Source organism: the organism of the source record quoted next, unplaced genomic scaffold (assembly GCF_019419815.1).
Source record: "Pyrus x bretschneideri cultivar Hongxiangsu unplaced genomic scaffold, Pyrus_bretschneideri_v1 Contig23, whole genome shotgun sequence".
Lineage (NCBI taxonomy): Eukaryota > Viridiplantae > Streptophyta > Magnoliopsida > Rosales > Rosaceae > Pyrus > Pyrus x bretschneideri.
In genome coordinates, this window is record NW_025999535.1 from 743092 (window position 1) to 755602 (window position 12511).

The following is a 12511-nucleotide window of genomic DNA, read 5'->3' on the forward strand; positions in this document are numbered from 1 at the left end:
TTTTGGCAAAAGTACTCACTATTTCCCTAGCTAAATTAAAAAAACTCAGGTTTTTGATATTCAATCAAACATAATCATTTTTGGCATGGGGTTGTAGGAAACTTGACCCCTTTTTAGATAGGTTTTATTCACCCCTTGTTCCGCCTCTCTCACACACTCTGCAACCCCCATCTTCATGTCTCTCTCGCTTCATGCCGCTTTTGCTCACTCTCTCCAATTGGATACTGAAAGCCAAGGTTAAAAGGAGTTGTCACCGGGAAATACTTAACAATACTTGCAAAGGTGTTGTTGTAAAGGTGTAAGACTCAAGATCAAAAGGAAGCTTCAGATCATGACACTGTCAAAGGATTAAGGGATGTAATAGTTAGTCTGTTAGATTACTTAATGTGTAAGCAAATAGAATTGTATAAATACCAACTTGTACTGCTAAATTGCGAGGTAAATGAAAAGTCAATACAAAGAGTATTTCTCAGTTTCCCTCTCTAAAATTCTTCGATTTTCTCTCCTTCCTCTTCTGATTCTTTACAAGGAATTCATCAGGTTCTTACATTTTTACATGGTATCCTCGTCGGCGATCTTCGATCCTGTGCTTCTGCTACTTCCGCGCTCTGAATTCTTGTCAATTGGTACACAATTCTTGTTCTTGATCTTTTGAATTGCGATCTGCCAGTCTGAAATTGTGCATTTAAAACTTGTGCATTGTGATCTTGTTCTCTGGAATTCTTCGATTGCTTATGCTGTTATCTCTCTCTGAAATGTGATTATTCTCTTCTTCTCTTCATGAAAGTGTAATTTGAAACCCTAATTTTGTCAATTCTTCGACCAAATTTCTCAAATATCTCAGAAAAATGGTGAATGTTGATCAATTGCGAATTGTGCAATCTCTTATTACTACTCTAATTCCCACTGTTTCAACCTCGGTGACAGTAAAGCTTGATGATGCAAATTATCTTGTTTGGCACTATCAAATGAGGCTTCTTCTTGAAAGTCATGGTATACTTAGATTTGTTGATGGTACACATCGATGTCCTGTTAGATTTGATGAAAGTTCTAATAAAGAAGGTGTGAAAACTAAGGCTTTTCAAGTCTGGAAGATGCACGATCGTGCACTTATGCAATTAATCATTGCTACACTCTCTGAAACTGCGATGTCATGTGCTATTGATTGTTCTAACTCTCATGAAATGTGGACTAGCTTGAAAGATCGGGTTTTTACTATAACTAAAGCTAGTATATTCCAATTGAAAACTGAGCTTCAGAATATTAAAAAAAGGATCAGAATCGGTGTCTCAATAACTGCACAGTATCAAAGATGCAGGAGATCATTTGTCAGCCGCTGGTGTTAAGTTTGAAGATGATGATATTGTGATTTTGGCTCTTAAAGGATTTCCTGCAGAGTATAACACCTTTAGAACTGTAATCCGAGGAAGAGAAGATGTTATTTCACTAAAAGATTTTTGAGCATAATTGATTGCAGAAGAGGCTATAGTTGATGCTATTCATTTGTCTGAATCTTTTGTCACTGCTATGATTGCCAAAGATAATGGTAAGGCCCTGTTGCTTGCTGAATGGTCATTTGCGAAGTCCACCTTTTTGCCATCTACTCATCATGGTGGTTACAATAACAATACTACTAATAATTATGGAAGATTTAGTTACTCAAGTGGTTACAACAACAATGCTGGAGGATATAGGGGCAACAATTATAGAGGTAGAGTTCGGGGTAGAAATCAATTTGGGAACACTTCCCGGTTTCCTACTAATAATTCTCATACTGGTGCTGGTATTCTTGGTCCTGCTCGAGCTCAGCCACATATTTCCACTTGTCCTGACCATGGCTATGAAGTTCCTATCTGTCAAATTTGTAATAAGAAAGGTCACATTGATGTTGACTGTTATCAAAGACACTCTTCCACAACTGTTTCTTCATCTCCCGTTCAATGTCAAATCTGTGGGAAGTTTGGCCATTCTGCAATGCAGTGCTGTCATCGAGCCAATTTTTCTTATCAAGGAAGGAGTCCACCCTCTACTTTAACTGCAATGCATGCTGCTTATCAACCATCTGCACCTCAGGAACAATATTGAGTTGCTGACACAGGGGCTACATCTCATATAACATCTAATCTTGCTTCACTCACTAATGCTGCTCTATTTACTGGCACTGATACAATCACTACTGCTAGTGGTTCAGGTTTGCCTATATCTAATATTGGCTCTTCCATTTTACATGCTCCACAATATGCTTTCCAATTAAGGAAGATCTTGCATGTTCCCAAATTGTCTCAGCATCTCTTATATATATATAAGCTATGTAAGGACAACAAGTGTTGTTTTATATGTGATGAATTCAATTTTTGGATTCAGGACAAGATCACAGAGAGACTGCTTGTCTAAGGACTATGTAGAGCTGGTTTGTATCCCATTTCCTTTTACATACCTCAGCACATACTTCATCATGTAGTTAAAACACCTCGCTTGTCCAAACAGCAACATGGGTTCATTGGTCAACAAGTCAAGTCAAGTTTGCGGCACCAAAGATTAGGGCACCCATCTAATGTTGTAGTTTCTACAATGTTAAATCAGTCTCACATTCCCTTTTCTTTAGATTTATCCAAGTCTGTTTGTATAAGCTATCTAGAAGGCAAGTTCACTAAACTACCATTTCCTTATCCAGCTAATAAAACTCTACAACCTTTGGATATTATCCACAGTGATGTATGGGGGCCATCTCTAGCTATATCCATTGAGGGTTTCAAGTTTTATGTGAGCTTTGTAGATGAATATACCAGGTTTACCTGGATGTTTCCTTTAATGAATAAAAGTGAGGTGTTCAACATTTTTGTGCAGTTTTATCATTTCATTTTTACACAATTTTCTGTTTCCATCAAAGTTTTTCAAAGTGATGGTGGTGGTGAGTACTCTAGTACCAAATTTAGGCAATTTTTACTTGATAAAGGCATAACACATCACAAATCATGCCCTCATACCCCTGAACAAAATGGCCTTGCTGAAAGGCTGAAAGAAAGCATAGGCACATTGTTGAAACTGCACTTACCCTTTTACAAACTGCCAAATTACCTTCTAAGTTTTCGTTTCATGCTTGTGCAACTTCTGTTTATCTTATCAACAGAATGCCTCGTCAAAATTTGTCAATGAAGTCTCCTTACACATGCTTATATGGTCAATCACCAATTTTGTACCACTTAAAGGTTTTTGGTTGTTCCTGTTTTCCTTTTCTAAAACCATACAATACCAATAAACTTCAACCCAAAACCGTTCAATGCATATTTTGGGTTATGATGGGCAATACAAAGGGTATATTTGTTTTAATCCTTTATCTGGTAAATTGTATGTCTCTCGGCATGTGCTATTTGATGAACTAAGTTTTCCATATGCACAACTTAGTTCTATCTCATCTAGTCCATCTTCATCACCTAGTGTGTCTCCCACTGTTCTACCTGCATTAGTTACAGGACAAAATATTGTTGTTGCACAATCACCATCTTCATCATCTTCCCATGCTAACATCTTATTGCATTCAACCCCCAGATTCTTTGCAGAACCATATTAGTGCCTCTGATTCTTTGAATTCTCCCACTAGTGCTTTAGAATCTTTCTCTATACCAAGCCTCACACCCCTACTAGTCTCTACAGATACTACACAGCCCTTAATCCCTGTGGATCCTGATTTTCAATCTAAAGGTCTGCGTGTTGTTCTTCCTGTTCCTACAGTTAATTTGCATTCTATGCAAACACAATCTAAAAGTGGTATATCTAAGAAGAAAGCCTTCATCACATCTGTTACTTCTATTGATCCTTCTCTCATTGAGCCAAAGTATTTTAAATCAGCATATAAAGTTATGGAATGGCAGACTGCCATGAAAGAAGAGATTAATGCACTTTATACTCAAAATACCTGGACTCTAGTTCCTCTTCCTCCTGATAAGAATTTGGTTGGTTGCAAGTGGGTATATAGAATTAAAAAGAACCTAGATGGCTCTATAGCTAGACATAAAGCTCGATTGGTTGCTAAGGGGTATAGTCAAGATGAGGGCATTGATTATAGTGAAACTTTCAGCCATGTGGTAAAGCCAACAACTGTTAGGCTTATTCTTGCACTTGCAGCTTATTTTTAGTGGCCATTGAGACAATTAGATGTCAAGAATGCATTTCTCCATGGTATTTTTTAGGAGGAGGTTTACATGGCACAACCTCTTGGGTTTATCAGTGATCTGCATCCATCTCATTATGTGTGTAAACTTCAAAAGTTCTTATATGGTTTAAAACAGGCTCCAAGAGCCTGGAATGACAAGTTTACAAGTTTCTTGCCTGGAATTGGATTTAAAGCTTCCCTAACAGATCTCTCCCTTTTTGTGCAGCATTCATCTTTTGGTACTGTTATATTGCTCTTATATGTTGATGATATCATCATCACAGTTAGTGATTCTTCTTTGATAGATGATGTTATCTTGAAGCCGACTAAAGAGTTTGAGATGAAAGATTTAGGACAGTTACATTACTTCTTGGGACTGCAAATTTCATATAAACCTTCAGGTTTATTTGTTTCCCAAACAAAGTACATTCAAGATCTTTTGGAGAAAGTGGATATGCAGGATTCAAAGTCTTGTGCAACACCTTGTCTTCCCTATCATCGGCTACTCAAGGAAGACGGCCACCCTTATCATAGTCCTGAGCAATACCTGACCTTTACTCGGCCCGACATTGCTTTTGTAGTGAATCAATGCTGCCAATTTATGCAAAGCCCTATGGAGTCTCATGTTGTTGCAGTCAGAAGGATCTTGAGATATCTTAGGGGTACTATTGATTTTGGGATACATTTCAAGCTTGGAAAGTTACATCTTCAAGCCTATAGTGATGCAGATTGGGCAGGTGATCCTAATGACAGAAGGCCTACCTCTGGCTATGTGGTTTATTTTGGTTCTAGTCCTATCTCTTAGGCTTCTAAAAAGCAACATATTGTGTCTAGGTCCTCTACTGAGGCTGAGTATCGAGCCCTTGCTATAACTGCTGCAGAATTGGCCTGGCTTCGACAACTTCTTTGTGATCTGCAGGTTCCGTTGCTCACTGCTCCTGTGATTTATTGTGATAATCTCTCCACTCTTGCCAAAGGATTAAGGGATGTAATAGTTAGTATGTTAGATTACTTAATGAGTACGCAAATAGAATTGTATAAATACCAACTTGTACTGCTAAATTGAGAGGTTAATGAAAAGTCAATACGAAGAGTATTTCTTAGTTTCCCTCTCTAAAATTCTTCGATTTTCTCACCTTCCTCTTCTGATTCTTTACAACGAATTCATCAGGTTCTTGCATTATTACAGTTGTCACTTTGCAACCATCCTCCTGCCTATACAGTCCTGTCTAATTTGGTGTGGTTCCAAATTAAACACATCGTCATTTATCAGTCTATTAACCCTCATCCGCGGATCCAAAATTTGAACGAGCAATTCAGAGGTTCATTAATTAGGGTTCTTATCTTACAGCCACTGCTCCAATCAAGACGAACCTCTTGTTCCTAATCTATAACCACTGCTTGATAATGTTGATATGGCGGCATCAATAATGTGAATTTGGTGTTAATAATGTCGACATAACATCAATAATATATATTGGTATGGCGTCGTTGATACTAATAGAGTCGATATTAATTTGGTCGTTATATCGTCTTTCACGTAGTGGAAGTTTTTACTGGTATAAAGGGTGAATTATCTCTGCAAAGGGCAAATATAGTAATAACACAAGGAATATGAGTATGTTTGATTAAATTTCAAAACCTGAGTGCTCTTTTATTGAGGTAGACAAATAGCGAGCACTTTTGCCAAAAACCCTTCAAGTTAAACTGAAGCAGCCAGGACCTGAAAGCTGAGGAGATCCAATGCAACAAGGAAAACAAGGGTAACACTGAAATAAGATGTAGTTTTACTAGTAGCCATTGCTGCTAAATTCATGTAATCAATTGTATGAGTTTACTAAAACGGTTTGTGTATGAATGAATGAACCATGCAGTTCTGTTAACCTTATAGGCATGGGAGCGCTAATAATTCAAAAGGTGGCTTTCTTGCATATTAAAAGTGCACTTGCATTAAAAAAATGAAAGCATTGCATCTTGGGTGTGGAATGAAATCAAAATGAAATTCACAGGTTCAAACTCTCTTATCTCCTCTTAGAGTAATTTATAATTAATAGAAATATCGCTTGTATTAAAAAAATGAAAACATGCCTAGCTTTTTAACAAAGAATCTTATATCCTGAATTTTATGGCCTACACTAGTAACAGCATTTTCAAGAACTTTGGCTTCGCAGTAGGAGAGAAATTTTTAGTTGTGACGGGAATATGGATGATACACCATGTGTTTTTATGTTAGTGGTCGGAAATTTTATTTTTTAAGTTATTAACTTTTTAACACAGATATCCCACAATTTATATAGTGACACGTGATGTACCATCCCGTATGACAGTCACACTGAAAAATCTCTCTCGCAGCAGATGTAGTTACATGAAATCGATGTAAAGTTGTTGGTTAGCCAGTGAATGTCCTCAAGAATAGCACGAATCCTCCAAGGAGTCCTACACTTATTTTGAACAGATTCAATAAAGAGCTCTTTTTTGTTAGTGTATCAGCTAATGTAAGAAGTAACATGTACATGTTATGTTAATTAATTAAGTTATCTCACTAGATATTGATTCTGTGCATCATTTGTCACATGAAATGATACTCTAATATGATATAATATGTGATCTCCTTTAGCATATTACCCTTTTATTTATTAACAATGTGGTTCCATGAGTGAAACTAGGAGGGGATGAAATGAGACTAAAGCATATGGTGTCTTATGGCTCGTTTACTAATCCGTAATCAAAATAAGAAGAATTGAATTGAGAGGGAATTGGAATGGGGAGGATTCAAACTCGAATTCTTGTCAAAGTTGTTTACTATAATGTCCTAGAATCGGAGTTGAAATGATATAAGTTGTTTACCAGTTCACTTGAATCGGAATGAAAATTAATATGATTACTAAAATACCCTTAATCTTAATAATAGAAAAATTCGTAACTTTTTAATAAAATTTCACACACACACACACATAGTTTTATTAAAATCTTAACAATTCTCATATATTTATTTTTAATAAAACTTGAACATTTTTTTATTTCTTAAAGACTAAAAACCTAATTCAACAAGGAAACGAAGTAAAAAACTCAAAAAAAAAAAAAAAAAAAAAGGAAGGTACGGGAACCGTTACGGTTCCACCACGACTCTCTCTACTCTCCCCGTCTGCATCCGCATATTGTTTTTGCGATCATCCCCAAGCACCAACTCTTGCCCATCCTAACCTTGTCAGGGGTTCCTATCAGCCTGAAGATCTCCTTTTGGTGGTAAATCATGAACTCCTTGCCTGCGGCCAATCTAGGATTTCTCAACCATTTGCCACCCGCTCAATGCTTTATATTATGCTCTTTGTAAAAACGTCGGCAATCGAAATTCGATCCGCAGTGGGTAAGTCACAAGGTTTTTTTTTAATCTATACTCATCTGCATCTCTCATTCCCCATCCGAATTTGGATCTGCGTGGTGCGGTGGTCTGCGTGGTTAAGGGTGGGGATGGGTGTGCTTTGGGTGGTTGAATTGTGGGAGGCAGATGGGAAGGGCAGGGCAATTTCGGTAGAGAAGTTTGATTTCTGATGTTGGCTTTCTTTTGGAATTCAATTACCACCTTCAAGTTAGTGTTTGAATTCTGGGGATATTAGGAATACGATTAGCGATTTTGGGTGGAGTTCATTAATTTTTTCGTTCCCAAAGTTTGGTAAACGCCGGAATCACTTGGAGAGGAATTCAATTCCCTTTCTTCCACCTCCATTCAGGTTTGGTAAACACGCCCTTAATGCTTGTGTTTTGTGAGCCTGGTTGGCCATACGGCTACAGCGAAATAGATAAGCTTTATTGAAACAGGTATCCAACCAACAAGAGCGGGGAACAATATTGGCCGCTGAAGCTCTATTGCGACGAATTCTAATTTTTAATAAGAAAAAGGGTCCTTAGAAAATAGCTTATATTCGGTGTAGTAAGAGAGCTGAATAAACATAATCAATCAAGACCTTGTTAATTTAATATCATTATATATATATATATTTTTTTTTTTTTTATTTAAGATTCATGGTCGAATACATCTCTTAAATTGTAAATACACACATATATACGTGTGTGTATTTAGTTGGATGCATTTGGACGCAGTTACATGAACCGGCGTTTATTTGTTATTGAGTATAAACCCACAGCTCTGATTATTGTGCTTTTGCTTATATGACTAGAGTACGTGCAATTTGGCCATTTGCTTTTGCAGGGAAAAAGCCGCCAGGCACGTATTCATTTCCTGTTCCATACAGAATCCTCAAGATCTCTGGTGGCGTCCTTGCATAGGACAGCGAGTTCGTGTCCGCTGATAGGACATTCGTGACCGTTCGATTCTCAGCCCCAAGCGTGATGGGTACTATGATGCCTTCTTCGAGGCCACCCCTGGTCACCTTGTTCCCCAATTCAGCAATTCGGCTGACGATATAAGCCACCGTGAAATTGTACGGAGCCACCGTCTGATTCGCTCTCTCATACAGTAATGCACGTAGCACTGCATTTTGTCCAGCCTTCATACCCAAAAGCGATGCACCCAACTGCATACATGTTGAATTACATACGTTACCCAAAAGTTATGGTTAATTAATTAATTGTGAAAAAATGATTAATAGATAGAAATGTTGTTAACTAATTATTAACAAGAACTGTTATAATAAACATTTCTTAATTTATACGTACTCTGTTAGCAGCATCGGCGTTGAGGTTTGCATTGATGTAAACATAACCCACTAGACCATCATAATTCAGTGCTTGCGCTGCTATAAGATAATTGACTGTGTTTGCGTAGGGGTCAAATCGAGGGAGCAATGGGTAACCCAGTGCTAGGTCAACAACTAGTGAGAAAAGCGCACGGCTGAGGTTTATAAGAGGCCTTGGGAACCCGCCTGTTGCCTGAGTGATTGCTCTGAAAATTAATCAGATACATATTATATCTACTATCTAGGGTTAGTCAGAATTAATAAAATTTACAACAGTTGATCATGCACTCTATACCTGATATGACCAACTTGTTCATAAGCAAATTCCTTGATTATTTCAGTCACAAGGGGTTCGAGATTGGCCTTCTGACCACCAATAGGACGCGGGCCCCCTTGGGACAAGTTTGGGGAGATACTATCGAGGTCATTGCCAAAAACACCGTATGAGTAAAACTCACCGTCCAAATATTCCAAGTTCAACATAAACTCTAGGAAGTCACTGTCGTTGGCTGCTTGACCAGAAGCAGTCATGAAATGAAAGCTGAGGAAATTAAAAGCAACAAGGAAAACAAAGACAGCACTGAAATAAGATGCAGTAGAAGTAGGAGCCATTACTGCTAATTTCATGCAAACAATAGTATGAGTTTGATAAAATTGGTTCGCGTATGAGTGAATAAACCGTGCACTTCTACTGACTTTATATAGGCATGCGCGCAATTAATAATACTCTACAAGAAGTCGTTCACTGACCTAATGGTAGCATGGCCGAACCCTTCTAAGTAGAAGCCAAATATAGGATGGTGTCATCAATACATTAATTATCAACAACCAAAAAGAGATTACTTTTTTTTTAGACCCGGCCGTTTCTTACACGCTACGAAAACGATACGAAAATAACGAATTTCGAGTCAACACTGATAACTAATCGGGTTATTATCGGGTGACCTGTTAAGAATCCGTTAATAACGGGCATACACACGGGTAACACGTGAGTAACCCGTTAAGAAAAATAAATTATAATTTTAAAGTTTAATTACTAAAAAATTTATTATAAAATACAATAGCCATATTGTATATATTGGTATATTCTATATTAAATATATTTTTTTATATTATTATTATTCTATATAAGTTAAAAAAAATTCATTTTTATTCATTTATTTTTATTATGAGAGTTTCTCATTATCATTAATAGTATAAATTTTACGTAACATGTTGTTGTCCAAAATTAAATCAACTAGTATAGTATTAGTATAGGCAATAAGACATCCCTACAAGTACGAAAAATGTGAAAGAACATATAAACACTCGTGATTCATCATTCATCCACAAGTAGACAATGGTTACACTTACATTATTGTTTAGATTTTTAAAACCCTCCAAACCGTCATGAATAGTGCTTTTTATTTGAGTGTAAAAGTAATAAAATTAATAATAATTATTGTAGAAGAGTAAGAAATGTAAAAGAAAAATATACAATCACTCGTAATAATAAGCTTTAAAACTTTCATGAAGGAGTCAACTTCGAAATCCGATACTATAATCCATAAACCTTAAATTTGTATTTAACCTTCGATTGTTGTTTAGCCCTTATTCTTTATATTGAATTTCATTTTTAAAATTCTCTTTTTTGAAAACATGATCTTCTGGGGGATGTAGGAAGATGAACGGTTTAGATCTTTGATACCACGTCTCAACATTTACAATTAATTGAAATATGAGTCGATGTTATATAGTTTGTAGAGACTTTAAAAACACCAAACAATATTTTCACTAATGGTAAAACTCTGAACATAATATCAATGATCCGAACCGTTTATCATCCTTTATCCTCTAATAGATCATGTTTTCAAAAAACAAAATTTGAAAAAACAAAATTTGGTGAGAAAAATGAAGCATAAATATAAACAACAATCGACAGTTAAATTTTGATCTATGATTTATATGATTATAATGGCACATTTCAAAGTTAAGGCCTTCACGAAAGTTGTAAAGCTTGTCATTACGAGCGTTTATATATTTTTTCTATATTTTTCAAACTTCTACGTTAATTAAAAAGCTATTAAAGACTTAAACAATAGCCATAGTATAAATGAAAAGAGAGTGCTAATGTAGAAAGCCTCACTGAAAATATGATCAATATAACTCTTGAAGACAATATCAAGCCAAAGTTCCAATACCATTTCCCATGGTGATTGATGAAAATTGAAGAGTTTAATTGTAAGAAAATGTGCAAGGTTCCAAACCTTGAAACATAACTCCCTTAATTTTGCAAATCTTTTGAACATTTGATATTTTGTAATGTTCTAATGTTTTTATTTTATTTTATTATTATGCTCTTATTTTGGGTATGTAAATATGTAATACTTGAAAGACAAATGCGTTTTTATGTTTTGAATGTGATAATATGGTATATATGTCGCATCCCGACCCGGAGCGGATCATTTCCCGGGCCCGCTCCACCACCCTAGCACGATATTATCTGCTTTGGGCTTACCATTCCCTCACGGTTTTGTTTTTGGGAACTCACGAGCAACTTCCCAGTGGGTCACCCATCATGGGATTGCTCTAGCCCCCTTCTCGCTTAACTTCGGAGTTCCTACGGAACCCGAAGCCAGTGAGCTCCCAAAAGGCCTCGTGCTAGGTAGGGATGAGAATATACATTTAAGGATTACTCCCCTGGGCGATGTGGGATGTCACAATCCACCCCCCTTAAGGGCCCGACGTCCTCGTCGGCACACACGCGGCAAGGGTTAGGCTCTGATACCAAATTGTCACATCTCGGCCCGGGGTGGATCACTTCCTGGGCCCAGCTCCACCACCGTAGCACGATATTGTCCGCTTTGGGCTTACCATTCCCTCACGGTTTTGTTTTTAGGAACTCACGAGCAACTTCCTAGTGGGTCACCCATCATGGGATTGCTCTAGCCCCCTTCTCGCTTAACTTCGGAGTTTCTATGGAACCCGAAGCCAGTGAGCTCCCAAAAGGCCTCGTGCTAGGTAGGGATAAGAATATACATTTAAGGATCACTCCCCTGGGCGATGTGGGATGTCACAATGTATATACTTATTTAGTATTATATTTTTCATTTGATTATTTATTGGTTTAAAATACATTTTCCTTAACGGGTAACGGATTGGGTTATATTATCTGTTAATAATATCGGATCGATTTTGGGTCAGGGTCATTTTACTCGTTTATTTTAATGGGTGTTACATGACACGACCTATTAAGATATCAGGTATGACACGAAAACGATATGAACACGGGAAACATGACATGAATGCCAAGTCTACTTTTTGCATTCCTTCTTAATTTTTTTTCTATTTTGTATTGTAGCTTATTAACAAAAAGGTTGGTCTGCCCCTCTAATAATAGTGTGTCAGGAATACAGGGTCGTATATCATATGTCATTCTGCAAGTAGAGATAATTGGTTTTTAGTGTTAGGGTACGTTTGCTCCTCCGTAGGATGGATTGACTTGGACTGGGTTAAGTAAGACTATAATTCTACATTGGGACTCACCTCGACTATGAGTCCTGGCCTCCGTGCTTCACTTAAGCTCTCTATCTAATCCCAAGATTTCGCTTGGTATTAACGAGGACTAGAAAGGAACCAAGATCCAATCCCTAACTTTCCTTGCTAAACCCCAACATTCAGT

General features: G+C 37.1%; 1 protein-coding gene across 1 annotated transcript; it reads right to left on the bottom strand.

The window, feature by feature from the left end:
- Nucleotides 1-6842: 6842 nt before the first annotated feature.
- On the bottom strand, nucleotides 6843-9513 carry LOC125478091 (desiccation-related protein PCC13-62-like). Its single transcript, XM_048585869.1, has 3 exons — nucleotides 9146-9513; nucleotides 8831-9056; nucleotides 6843-8688 (listed from the first exon to the last, which is right to left on the bottom strand). Exons 1-3 carry the CDS (start codon nucleotides 9475-9477, stop codon nucleotides 8320-8322), a joined length of 927 nt encoding a protein of 308 aa, XP_048441826.1. The 5' UTR covers nucleotides 9478-9513; the 3' UTR covers nucleotides 6843-8319.
- Nucleotides 9514-12511: the final 2998 nt, after the last annotated feature.